The following is a 14,171-nucleotide window of genomic DNA, read 5'->3' on the forward strand; positions in this document are numbered from 1 at the left end:
ATCATGTCCCCCTCAATCTTCTCTTTTCTAAACTAAACAAACCCAATTCCTTGAGTCTTCCCTCATATGTCATGTTCTCTAGACCTTTAATCATTCTCATTGCTCTTCTCTGGACCCTCTCCAATTTCTCCACATCTTTCTTGAAATGCGGTGCCCAGAACTGAACACAATACTCCAGCTGAGGCCTAACTAGTGCAGAGTAGAGCGGAAGAATGACTTCTTGTGTCTTGCTCACAACACACCTGTTAATGCATCCCAGAATCATGTTTGCTTTCTTTGCAACAGCGTCACACTGCTGACTCATATTCAACTTGTGGTTCACTATAAGCCCTAGATCCCTTTCTGCCGTATTCCTTCCCAGACAGTCTCTTCCCATTCTGTATGTGTGAAACTGATTGTTCCTTCCTAAGTGGAGCACTTTGCATTTGTCTTTATTAAACTTCATCCTATTTACATCAGACCATTTCTCCAATTTGTCCAGGTCATTTTGAATTATGACCCTATCCTCCAGAGCGGTCGCAACCCCGCCCCGCTTGGTATCATCTGCAAACTTAATAAGCGTACTTTCTATGCCAATATCTAAGTCGTTGATGAAAATATTGAACAGAGCCGGTCCCAAAACCCCACTTGTTAAGCCTTTCCAGCAGGATTGTGAACCATTAATAACTACTCTCTGAGTGTGGTTATCCAGCCAGTTATGCATCCACCTTATAGTAGCCCCATCTAGGTTTATTTACCTAGTTTATTGATAAGAATATCATGCGAGACCGTATCAAACGCCTTACTAAAGTCTAGGTATACCACATCCACCGCTTCTCCCTTATCCACAAGACTCGTTATCCTATCAAAGAAAGCGATCAGATTGGTTTGACACGATTTGTTCTTTACAAATCCATGCTGGCTGTTCCCTTTCACTTTGCCACTTTCCAAGTGTTTACAGATGATTTCCTTAATTAGAACACTAGAACAGGAAGGGACCTCGAGATTATCGAGTCCAGTCCCCCGCCCTCACGGCAGGACCAAGCATCATCTAAATCATCTCTGGCAGGTGTTTATTTAACCTTATCTTAAATATCTCCAATGATGGAGATTCTACCACCTCCCTAAGCAATTTATTCCAGTGTTTAACCACCCTGAAAGGAAGTTTTTCCTAATGTCCAACCTCAACCTTCCTTGCTGCAATTTTAGCCCATAACTTCTTGTCTTATCATCATCAATGATCAATTTCTCCCCCTAAAAGCGACTGCCAGTGGGACTCTGTGTATTGGCTAACAGCTCAATCCAGAAGGAGTAATGGTCATTTTCAACCTGTTATAGCCACACGTTTAGGCTACATCTACACTGCAGGCTTTTTGAGCAAGAGTTCTTGCTCAAGAGCACGTTCACACTACTACGCGGTTTTGTGCAAGAGATGTGCTTTTTTGCAAGAGCATCCATGGCAGAGTGGAAGCTCTTTTGCTCAAGAAAGCTCTGATGGCCATTTTAGGGGTCATTTGCGCAAGAAACCGCTGTTGCCCATCCATATTGCCTTCTTGTGCAAGAGCTCTTGTGCAAGAGGGCTTATTCCTTGTGAGAAGAGGAATAACTCTTGTGCAAGAAGCCCTCTCTTCTGATGCCTTACTGTAAATTTACTTGCACAAGAATGCACCTTCAGTGTAGACACTCCACAAGTTTTTGTGCAAGAACAGATGTTCTTGCGCAAAAACCCTAAACCGTAGACGTAGCTTTACAGCGTGAGCTCAGCTTGAAACATGGGACCCCAACACAATGTGTGTACTTAAAGCAGAGCACATGCTCCAGGGCTGGGTGGATGGGGGCCATAAGGAAAGAGATGCACCACACCCATTGGTAACTGCAGGAGACAATGGCAAGGCGGAGCTGGAATTTGGGCAGGAAACCAGGATCAGTGTGGGAACAATGGCACGGGAACGTCAACAACCACCGGGGTCCAGGAGCTTAGAGGGAAGTGCAGGGAGCGTCCGGGGGTGGGGGTGAAGGGGAAAGCCAGGAGACGAGAGAGGGTGGGGATGGGATTGAAGGGAGAGGCGCATCCTTCTACTCACTCAGAGCTCCTCCAGGCAGCAGCATGAGAACCAGGGTCCCCAGAAGACGCAGGGTCCAGCAAGAGGGAAGTGATGCCATGGTGCCAGGTGAGTTCCTAGGAGACAGTGGTGACAGTGCAGGCCAGGTAGGTCTGCAGCATAGCGCAACCCAGACCGTAGGCAGAGGGGCTGGGCATATATAACCGGAGGAAGTGGGAGTCCATGCTCTGAAACTGCTGGGGTGGAGAAAGGGGCTGGGCAGAGTCTCCAGGTCTATGTGCTGCCCTGCCCACTGCGTAGTGTTGTGCTCTCACACACAGTCCAAGGGGTAAAGGAGGATACAGCTGCAGCTAGTACCGTGACGGAGACAGGCTGCGGTCACCCTCGCAGGACAGGATACACCTGGGGGTGAAAGTATTTCCTCCCCTTTGCCTCCTTCCCAAGGCAGCGTCCGAAGACAAAGACACAGAGTACTATGCATTGTCTAGCACCCCTGCAGGCTGCACACACTTGTGTTCTCTTTACAGAGAGAGCAGCTGGCTGGTCGCAGTTTACAGAGAGAGGCACCTGCCATCACAGGGCTGCACAGATAAGCTTAATATCCGCAGAAAGTAATGCTGCACCTTTATTTTTCTGGCCTGGGGACAATCAGTCCTGATCAGCCCCTCCACAAGGTGAGAATTCATGAACCAAGAGGCAGTTACCAAAGGATCCTTTCTCCTTATCTGTGGCTCCGTTTCATCCCTGCTCTAACTCCATCCACCTTTGCTAATGTCATTACACCAGGGATGTGTCTGACTCAGTGCTTCCCGGCTAAAAGAGGCAAACAGAACCACGCTGGAGACGGACATTCCACACAACAGGCCCAGCAGAAATAGAACAAGCTTTCCCTGAGCTACCGGCCAAATATACTTCAACTCTGACCATGTCTAGGTGTGAGGGGAAGGGCTGGCCCACGCTCTTTGGAGTCCCCGATGCGACTGCTCACTGGGCTATGGAAAAGATTGGTACTTCGCTCCTCCTCAGGAAAAGGAGCCTTCAAACATGCTGGACATCTCCCTGCTTCACAGCCAAAGGCAGACAGTTACACGAACAAAGACAAGCGACAGTTTTTACAAGTTGCACTTTTATTGTAGCCTTGCAGGGCGGAAATAACTGATCACAAAGACACTTGTTAGAGAACTTCCCCCTCCCTGACTGGGCCCTGGGAAATGGCTCAGCCGATTGCTCCTCTACAGTGAAATGTTCACCCTCTATTTGTGGGAGCGTGCGTGAGAACGTAGAAACGCTACAACCAAAACCAGATTTGCCCTGATGTCAACCAAAACCAGATTTGTTTTGTTTGGGAAGGAAAACTGTTGACTTTTGTATTAAGAGGCGAGAGCTGAAAATAGGCCTTTAAAAGCCTTATGTTTTCTCAGTGGCCCGGGGGGTTGTGAACAGTTGCCCTTAAGGTTCATGGAAATCAGGCAGTTACACAGCCATTCTCTATTTTAAATATGTGTGGGTTATACCGTGTGCATCAGATGGCTGATTTCTGAATGGCCCAAGTTGTTGGGGTAAGTTTCCCTGTCCAAAGCTTGCATCAATTGAAAGTTTATGATCATGCATTTTAATCTAATTTCTCTCCACTTGCTTTCACTTTCCTAATGGAAAGGAAACTGAATTCACCCCCCACAAATATATAAGAGGATGGAATCCCTGATATATCAAATGGGGACTCACATGTGTGAGCCTGAAAAAAAAAGAAAAAAAATTGAACCCAGCACAAACAAATCTGATTCCTGATATACCGGCTAATCTCTTCTTGGATTACTAGGGACTCGGAAGTTCACTGAAAATAGTAACAATCATCGCATGTACAAAGTAATTATACAAACGGCATCCAAAGGAGACCATTTGTCACAGTCATGGATCACAGATTTCAGCTAGTCACTGTGGTTTTAGAAGGTCCTGCTTAAGTTTCTTAATCTCCAGATACAGTTTCTGCACTTCCAGAAGGGTTATCAATTCTGTCAGCGGCACGCCACATTGGAGAAACTTTACACTCTCGCAAGCCATCTTGCATACAGGATGATTACTTTGCTTCTTCTGTAAAATGGAAACAGAGGAACTGTGAGTACGCTGAAGAAGATAAGGAGCGATCCTTGCAAATACACTTGTGCCTTCTCATACAGTCTGTCTGACCTATTGTATCATCCTGAAATGTGTTGCACACTCTCCGTTAAAAATGGCCAGAAAGTGAAAATTTCACGTGAAAATATATTGCAATTTTCACAACAGTTTCAACCTGCACTGGAACAAAACCAAACCAAAAAAGGCCCTGACATTTTCAATGGGAAAGGAGCTGAAGGAAAATTCTCTCTCAAGAAACCCATTGTAAATGTTTTTTGGCTTCTCGGCCGATCACATCAGCCCGCAAGCAGAGCTCCTGGCTGTGCAGATTCACTCCAAGCTCCAGCAACTGGAAATTCTGGCCTTTTAGACTGCTCCTGACTTCAGGGGCCACAGCAACTTGGTTCTCTGCCTCTCTGGCCTGGGGAGAACCAACGTGGGTGGCAGCGGCTGAGAGGCAGAGAGACCGGGCCCTTCGCTCTGGCATCTTGGGAAGGCTTTGGTCATTTCCATTTCTGCACATACGCACGCAGCCTATTCATATGCGTCTGTCCAGGCCCTAATGCAAGGCTCATTTCCCCCCTTTCCCCAGGACCGTGGCCCAGCCCTGTATCCAGCCTGGTTCCTGCGGGAGCGGGAGGGAATCAGCCCCAGCCTTCCCCAGGGAAGACGGAGCACGCTTGCTTGAGAGACTATGGGAGGGGGTACGTTTGCACCCTTCACACTGCATACAGGCCTGCTGTCTTATACCATCTGTGCCTGACTGGGGGTCTGATCCTGATAAATGTTGTGGGACCTCAATTCTTAACTTCTACAGGCTCCAATACTGCCAAGCAACTTTGAGGAAGTTCTGAGCAACTTGCAGAATCAGGCCCTGGACTGTCAACTCCTGGGACAGACACCAGGCCTCTGTTTACACTTGGACAATGCTGAACTCATTGGCAGTTGCTCACTAGAGCAGTCACTCATGATATTTGCTTTACACTGCGCCCTAGACTGACAGAAGGTAATATCCGTGTCATACCACCGCCTGCTTTAAAAACCTCTCTCTACAGATGTATGATGAAAGAGCATAACATTTTCTTCCTGTTGTGGTTTTTAACCACCCCATTTTACTCATTTTATTGTGGGCTTGGAGCAGCCACAGCAAAGGAAGAAAAACTCCTTTAAAATACAAGAAAAAAATTTGCTTGGGGGAGTGATGTGAGTGCTTTGCTTTCAGGTCAACTTACTTTGTTTCTCTTACGTTGTATGAACAGCATTCCTATCTCCCTCGTCACACATGCCTCACTATCTTAAAGCAGCACAGAGGCATCCAGACAGTGTTAAACTTTACAGTAAAAACTGGACAGGGTGCATCAAGAAACCCCAATGGCCTGTGATGCTTACACACTCAGGTAACACCATCCAGGTGCCATTAGCTGAATATGTAGGTAACACCATCCAGGTGCCATTAGCTGAACACGTAACATTCAAGCTGTCTGTTGTCATCTGATACCAAAGGCCAGAAAACTGGTACCCTGGAGAGCATTTGAAAGCAATGCTTTCATTCACGTTGTACTGCTTTTTTTCATCTAACGGATTGACCACTTCTCCATTTTGCACCTCTGGCTTTGGACACTCAGCTGAAAGGAAAAGGCAGAAGAGAAGACAGTTCAGTGAGAGGGGGAGATGCACGGTGAATGCTGCGTATTGCCTGCTAGTCATGCCCTTTGTTCACTTTGCTGCTGCAGCTGTTTTTGGGTTAGCAGAGAAATAAACACGCCATCCCCATAGTGCATCTCTCTCTCCGGAGAAACAAACGTTATGAATTCAACAGGAAAAGGGTGCCAGCCAAACCCCAGCCAGCACTGTGGATCATGTTTCATGGAGCCATCAGCAGCTGCAGCCCCACACTTGGGGCAGCAGAGTGAGGATGCTTTGTTGATTTATTTCAGGAAGCCTTATGAGTGGCCAAGGGACACTGAACATGCAGTTCATTCCCGTGCACTATTGTGGCCTTTTTAAAAACAGCCTCCATGGTTGATTGCAGATTTAGCCTCCTCTGCAGCGAGGGAGAAGTTTGTGGAAGTCAGTGGAGTTACCTGGGATGCACACTGGTGGAACCAAGAGCAGAACTTGGTCCTTAACAGTGTCTTATGCTTCCATGGTGACTTTCTTCCTGCAGGATGCCAATGGCTTTGTTTAGATACCACAGTGACTGGCTCTGTATGAACACCTTAGACAGACAAAAGTGAAGCCCAATTGCCCTCTTGCTTACTCTACTGAGAATCAAGAGCAGCGTCAGGGAAGCTGGAGAAGCTATAGTAGAACCCAGCACTTGCCGCGTGTAGCGTAGGTAAATTCTCTTTAAGAGGCGCTGCTGTTGAATCAAGTCCCATGTCAGTGAAATAGCCAGACCACATCCCTGACAGTGCTTAATCCTTCCAGGAGCTTGTAGGCAAATACCCCAAGCCTCCCTGAGTTCCCCAGCTAGATCCCCTGCTGAACCTTCCCACCTCTCCCTTGCAGTGTAATCACTGTCCCAGCACCTCTAAGGAAGAAAGGGGAGAATTGTAGTGGACGTTACAAGCGGGCTGAGATGGGCCTAATAGGAAATTAACAAAAGGAAATTTTAGGCTGAACTTTAAGAAGAAGCCTCCAAAGAGTCAGAGCAAAGAGACTCTTGAATAGGCTCCTAAGAAAAGGGATGTGAAGCCCCATTTGTTAGGATATTTAACCCTTGATTAGAAAAAAGGCCTGGAGATTAGTCTATAGGAAATGAACTTGATCATCTGAGAGAAAACAGGGATGGAAAAGGCTTTTGTGAATCGATATCCTGTGAGGATCCTTCAAACGAGACCCCATCTAGAAACATCTGATTTTGATTCTCTCTTATGCGGTTTCTAAGTTTTATAGGAGTCTGGTTTCCCCTCAGCAAGATGTTGTAGTTGTGTTTATATTTACCCTGAATACAAGACGGCACTTGTGGATGCCACGTCCCATTCGCCTGGCATTCAATCAACTTGCTGCCTTTGAGGATGTAGCCAAAATCACATTGAAATTCAACCACGTCTCCATACATAGTCTCATTTTCACGTGCAGTGATCGGTTTCCCATTTCTAATCACTGGGTTCAGACAATGGACCTCTGAGAAACACCAACAAACAAAAGGTTTCAAATGTTTTCATTCAGACAAAGGGTCTGTCTGTGTGAGAAACGCATGGGGAAAAATCAGTGTGAAATACAAGGGTGTGAATTAAAAGGACAACAACTAATTCCACAAAAATTCATCCCATCGACAACTCTTCTTCCATGCGAAGAGTGCTTCTTTGCGGGCTAGGCAAATTTTCTTCCAAAGCCACGTAGAGACCCTTTCCATTGTGGAGACTTGTTTCTGGGGTGGTTAGGGACTGGGAAGAGTGTCAGAAAACACTGACATCTAGAAATATTAATTTCCTTCATTATTTTAATTTCATTTAAAGAGACTATTGTTTCTAAAGGAAGTTTTGTTTCATGGACTGTCAAAAATCAGTTCTTCCTTATGTGAGTGTCAGAGGGCATATACCATATTAGTCAAGAGCTGTTATTCTGTATTTTCCTGGGGAGAAAAGGTCTTGTTCCAATTGCATTTATTCAGGCTTCTATTAGCAAACTGCCATTTCTCTCTAAGAATACTCCCTGTGTTGGTGATTTTATTGGGTGAGATGCCACCATCTCTTTGGGGCAATTATGGCAGCCGAGGGGATAGAAGCAAAGGTCCGGTGTGGGCAGTATAAATTTCAGATTACCCCAGCTCCTACTTTCTGTCCCATACATCTAACTGCACAGGCTTCTGAAAGATAGCAGGAATATAAGGAAACAAATGAAAATGACCTATGATGATAGCATTTTAAATATAACAATGTCACTATATTGACTGGTCAGATAACTGGGAGCTTACTAGCAGTGTTGTTTGTCTCACTAGAAAAGGAAATTCCTGGCTTTTTAATGGCAACGAGCACCCCGCCCCATTTCTCACCCTGATGGATTATCCGATATTCTTTTTCACCCCTTTCAATGGTGCTGAACTAAGTATTTTGCCCATTCCAAATCTGAATCCGGGGGGAGGGAGGGGGCGCAAGGGATAGCAGGCAAAGGGATTGTTGGAGGGGCTGAGAAAAATCCACACAGCAAGTGGGGAGGAGTCACATTTGACACAGTATTTCTAAAAATATATATGAGCACTTTGGGGCTGCTCAGAGGTTTGGAATGTATCAAGTCCTCACTGTGAATTAGGGTTAGTGTGCAGCATACACATGATCTGGGGGAAAGTTGTGCAATGAATACAGATTATCACCTGGTTGTAACATATCACACTGGTATCATCATGTGTATGGTATAAATACTTTCACCACAAGGCCAATAGCTCAGCTCACTCTTGGCCAGATTTTCAGATGTTGTGGCAATTGGCACAACTCCAGCTGAAATCAATGAGCTCTGAAAACCAGGACTCAAGTGCCCCAAAGCAAACAAACACAAAGCACAAAAACTATGACATAGTCATTAAAAGCCATGGCATTGCAGTTAAACATGTAGCTTCATTCAAACAAAGACAATCAAGTCAAACCATCAGTCAGCTTACTCTGACAAATCTTTGTGATTTTGGACCATTCCAAGTTTTGAAGACAAGTCACGGTGGGAGATACTCCAGGGATGAGCGTGTAACCAGTTATGCAGGAATAGGTCACGTTGGTACCAACCCGAAACTCTCTCTTTTCCTCTGGGTCAGCACTGTTGACTTTTGGTGGGCTGGAACACCTCTCTAACAATGAAAAAAAACAGCTATAAAAAGAACAACAATATTTAACGTTGAACCTTACTGAGACCAAAGCCTCAATAACATGAAGATGACATGAGACACACAATGGGATATAAAAATATCCTATCTTCTGCCCTCAGTCTCAAAGGGGCAGCCGTATTAGTCTGTAACTTAACAACAACAAAAAACAGGTGATGCTGTAGCACCTTAGACACTAATAAAAATTTTATATTGTATCACAAGCTTTCGTGGGCATAATCCACTTGAAATTTAACTCCACTTCCAAGAGTGACAAATTTGGCTCATTCATCACAATAGTATAGAACAAAAAAATAGGGAGGCATTGCAGCTAGGAATATGTGGTGATACAGGGTGAAGAGACCACCTAGCATTGCTCTTACCACTTGAGTCACAACCACAACCAAGCCTAAATTAAGCCGTGAAAAACATGGATAGCAATCAGTGTTCCCTGTATACCGAGCACTTGAATGGCCACCTAAGAGATATTCACATGCAGCCCAGCTGATTAGCAGAGCCCACACAGCCAACAGTGTGTGTTTCTACTGGTGGTGGATGTCTGTACATGCCTCAGTGCACAGAACCAAATTTATTCCACACATGGATGGAAAAAATTAGGGGGAACACTTGTAGCAATAGCCCCAAACATGGCCTAATGACACTAAGATAAAATGGATTAAATGTCAAAAAATGGTGCATTTTTTCACGCAATGTGATGAATTGACAATAAATTCTTTCCCTTAGGAAAGCTATGAGTTAGTCAAGAGAGGCATTTTTATGCCACCTTCTATCAAAAAAATGATTTATAAACATACACGAGTGAAGTTTCTAGAGTTCATCACTACTGATGCTCCCATTTACAGATGGGAAACTGAGGCAGCAACTATACAGACAACAATTTAAGATGTGTCTGCTAATTGTGGGTGTCCTAATTGAGATACTAGGGATTTTGCTGTAATTACTCTTTTGATTCGCTCCATCTTTGCTTGTCGGTAGATGCCTCTTGAGAAGTCAGGGAAGTGATATCACTATATCTGAATTATTATTATTACAGTATATAGTGTATCAATATTTAATTTTTTAGTCATTCAGTGGCAAAACAGAAGCATACAAGGGAATCTTCATATCTTATACTTACCAAGGGAACAAACCGGAAACGGAGGATCCCATGTTCCTTTGTCACTGCATATGCTCTTTCCACTTCCTTTGAGACTTAAGCCATGATTACATTTAAATATAATGGAGACGCCTAAATTATACTTTGGATGTCCAAATCCAAACTCTTGAATTTCAAATGTTCCATTTTCAATGTGTGGTGTGGGACACAGAATCTCTACAAAACACCAAACAATATTTTTAGAATATTTTCCCATTGTTATTTAGCATCTCTTTTTAAAAGTAATTTACTTCAGGATGAAGGTTTCTTGTCTGGCACCCTTGGGACCTGACTGGTTCTGAACCAGATAATTTTCCGGACCATGGGAGGTCAGTATTGTCTAGCAGCATTACCAACACTTCCACTGCTTGCTGGGCAGTTAGAGGACATTTAGGGGTAAATTAGAACTAAATAACAGCACAAAAGACTGAGAGCCAGGACTGGTGGCTATAAACAAACTTTATGGGACCGTGGGAAACTTGGCCACACCCATGAAAAGTGGACATCTGGCTAACTAAAATCATGTCTGATCACAGATGTTTCTGAACCAGAGAGTTCTGGACTAGAGACTGAACCTTTAATTAATCTTCAAGATTCCAATGAGATAGCTAAATAAGGATACTAGGGCTACATTCTGTTTGCAGTACAGCACCTTTGCACTGCTTGGGCAATGTTGAGAAACCTTACAGCAGACCAGAGTTTCTGACCCAGTAGTACAGGCGGAAGGACCCCCACAGAGGGCATGTAAGTGGGGTCAGTGGTATAATCAACACATCGGGTTACAGTCTCAATGGGATCTCTCTGATCCAAAATGTCACACCTGACTACTAGCCCTATAGACCAAACCTCTCTCTCCAAATAGTACAAAATGTACTCAGACTCTGTGCATATGTGGCATAGAACTCATATTGCATCTTATTGAAACAGAACCTATTCATAAGGTGGCCAAAAGGAGGACTCCCTATGGTACAAATATCCTTGCATCTTTTCCTTCACTGTCTTTGAGCAAGTAACCTGGCGTATTTTGTAGCTGTAACACCGAATAGATCACACTATGTATAAATGCAAATAGAGATCTAATCATTCCTCCATTTCAAATTATAGGCCTGTGTCAGCAAATTCATGAAGAGAAATGACAAACATCTAATATTTTAGCATTAAGTATAAGACATTCAAAGTCACAATGTTTCTATAGCTGTTGATCCATTTTCTATGCAATCCCAAACGTTTGGCCAGGTCTACAGTATGGGAGAAAGTGGTACCAAGATATGCAACTTCAGCTACGTGAATAGCATAGCTGGAGTCGACATATCTTAGTTCAACTTACCACAAGGTCCCCACTGTGGGAGATTAATGGGAGAAACTCTCCCATTGACTTCCCTTGCTCCTTGCGATCTGTTGGAGTATTGGAGTTGATGGAGGCATTATCAATGGTTGATTTAGCGGGTTCTTACTAGACCCACTAAAAGACCCACTAAATCAAACTCTAGGAGACTGATGTCCATGCATAAATCTCCCGATAAATGTTCTTTTGTAAGCACACAGCCATAGCAACATAGCAGCAGCAGATACTTTCAAAACCAGACAGTTGTGGAAAATAATTTCTTCCTGCACTCGAGTCACAGTAACATTGGAACTATTGGCAGGTCTTCCTAGGGATTATGGGAGTACTACAGATGGGGCAATGGAACGACCAGCGCATGAAAACCTTTTAGGCTGACAGCTCCAGCCCAGCTTCCTGCTGCTAAATTAAGCCACCAGGGTCTTTCCAGCTTGTACTCAGATTGTCTCCACAAACATACTGTCCCCACACACCCAGATGGGAATGCCACGTTAAAAGTGCCATCCTCAGGAAAGCTGGATTGCGAACCAGTAACCAAGAGACAGACCAGGTGTGGGATGTGTACGAGGCAGGAATTCAGCACAACTGGAACTGGAGGATAAAGCATTAGTTAGGACATAGGTCAGGGCAGATCACAAATACGGATGCCAGGGGAAAGAGGACATGGCCAGTAGGCATTGCAGCTGGGACTGACTTGTTTGCTGCAAAGAAGGAATCTGCAGTGAGCTGGTCCATGGATCTATATATGTTCAGTACTTCAGGCTAAATTCTTCAATAGCTCCCAGGAAATTTCCATGTGCCCTCCGCCCTTTTCTAATCACAGGCATTTGAGTGTAATGAAGAAATGAATCACCTTTGCACTCAGGGGTAGGTTTGTCCCAGTGCGGAATTCCCCCATCACCAGCTGTACATCGAATGGTGGATGCTCCAACAAGTGACCAACCACGTTTACAGGAGTAGGTCACCCTTGAGCCCACAAAGAAAACTCTAGCTCCTCCACGATCATGCCGTCCTTCAGAGATGGATGCAGGTCGCTCACAAACTAAAAAGAAAAATTCAGCATTCATACACAAGGGGATGTCTCTGAAAGGGCGAGAGGCAGCATAAATACCGTGGGGTTTGCTGGCACTACATTTACAACAAGAGGTGCTTCAAGAGGTCTCTAATATCACTGAAAATCTGCCAACACTTTGTGTTAGTTCCTGGCTCTGAGTCAGCATCATCTCTATTGCATTGAGAGTGCGAAGATGAAAATAGCAAACGAGAACACCCTGGAAATGGCTCTTTGACCTGTAGGGACACCATGGACCAATGGTCACATGCTTACGATATTGAAGAACTGCACTGGGTCATATGTACTGAATTACTGTGAATTGCAGCCAGACCCTAAGACGCCCTGAAGCTCCTATCTATTTATGTTCAAAATCATTTGCCTAAAGCACCTATTGGTCAATGGCTGACCCAGGAAAAGAACCGTTGTCTCTGACCCCAGGTCTTGTGTCCTTCCCATAAGACTAGCTCCCTTCCTGGGTATTTCAGCCTCTGTGTGAAAGACCCACATGCAGCAATCTCTCTCAGTAGGATGAAAGCACAAGATGTTCCTTCTGTGGTTTCAATTTGCCAGTCAAGAAAGTCTTGAGAATGCTACTCAATATTAAAATCCAAGTGGCAGCAGAAAGAAAAGACTTTGCAGCTCCCTGAAAATGGCTGAGCTAATATAAAAGTTGCCCGTTGGTTTTGCTTTTTCACTTTATTGTTATTGTATGTTGGGTTCTTTGAAACACCTTTTCCAGAATGCAACAGGAAGAGTGCAAACTTCTTGCCTTGAAAAAGGCCTGGCTGGGATGACTTCATTGGGATCCATTCCACGTTTAGCATGGGGCTGACTCGATGACCTCCTGAGGTCTCTTACAATCCTACGACTCTAGGAATGCAAAATCCTTGTGGAAGAGACCCTCCTGTCTTCATCTACATTTGTACAACACCCAGCACAATGGGACCTTGAACCATACATGTTGGCTGTGTCTACACTGGCATCCCTTACGGAAAAGGGATGCTAATGTAGCACATCGCAATTGCAAATTCCGTGGGGGATTTAAATATTCCCCGCGGTATTTGCATTTACATGGCTGCCGCTTTTTTCCGGCTTGGGGAAAAGCCGGAGAAAAGCGCCAGTCTAGACGTTATTCTCCGGAAAATAAAGCCTTTTCCGGAGGATTTCTTATTCCTACTTGAAAGTACTTGAAAGTAGGAATAAGAAATCCTCCGGAAAAGGCTTTATTTTCCGGAGAATAACGTCTAGACTGGCGCTTTTCTCCGGCTTTTCCCCAAGCCGGAAAAAAGCGGCAGCCATGTAAATGCAAATCCCGCGGGGGATATTTAAATCCCCCACGGAATTTGCAATTGCGATGTGCTACATTAGCATCCCTTTTCCGGAAGGGATGCCAGTGTAGACACAGCCCTTGTGTTTGCAACTATAACGGAATTGTATACACATGAATCAATAACACTCTGTGAATTCATTACAAATGACTGAAAGCATTCAAAGTAAAGTTTTATGTGTGGAATTAGAGAAGGCTATTATCAGTGTGGAGTGATGCCTTTAGTGGGTGGCAGACCCTAACCCACATTTTGGAAAGGGATGGAGACACAGGTCACCAAGCCAATCCAGCTACAAGCACAGAGTTTTCTGTGTTCTTGCAGAGAGCTATGCATGCT

General features: G+C 44.6%; 1 protein-coding gene across 1 annotated transcript in view; it reads right to left on the minus strand.

Annotated features, from left to right (window-relative positions):
* LOC102447148 (complement receptor type 2-like) overlaps positions 1-14,171 on the minus strand; it is a 69,461-nt gene that overhangs the window by 24,371 nt on the left and 30,919 nt on the right. The window contains exons 17-23 of the mRNA XM_075909851.1: positions 12,307-12,495; positions 10,094-10,288; positions 8,761-8,940; positions 7,104-7,286; positions 5,547-5,782; positions 3,978-4,133; positions 2,064-2,349 (exon numbers count right to left, since the gene is read on the minus strand). Of these exons, the coding sequence (XP_075765966.1) occupies positions 2,064-2,349; positions 3,978-4,133; positions 5,547-5,782; positions 7,104-7,286; positions 8,761-8,940; positions 10,094-10,288; positions 12,307-12,495 (1,425 nt within the window). The remainder of the gene's footprint in view (positions 1-2,063; positions 2,350-3,977; positions 4,134-5,546; positions 5,783-7,103; positions 7,287-8,760; positions 8,941-10,093; positions 10,289-12,306; positions 12,496-14,171) is intronic.

The sequence above is a fragment of the Pelodiscus sinensis genome, chromosome 27 (genome assembly GCF_049634645.1).
Source record: "Pelodiscus sinensis isolate JC-2024 chromosome 27, ASM4963464v1, whole genome shotgun sequence".
Taxonomy (NCBI): Eukaryota; Metazoa; Chordata; order Testudines; family Trionychidae; genus Pelodiscus; species Pelodiscus sinensis.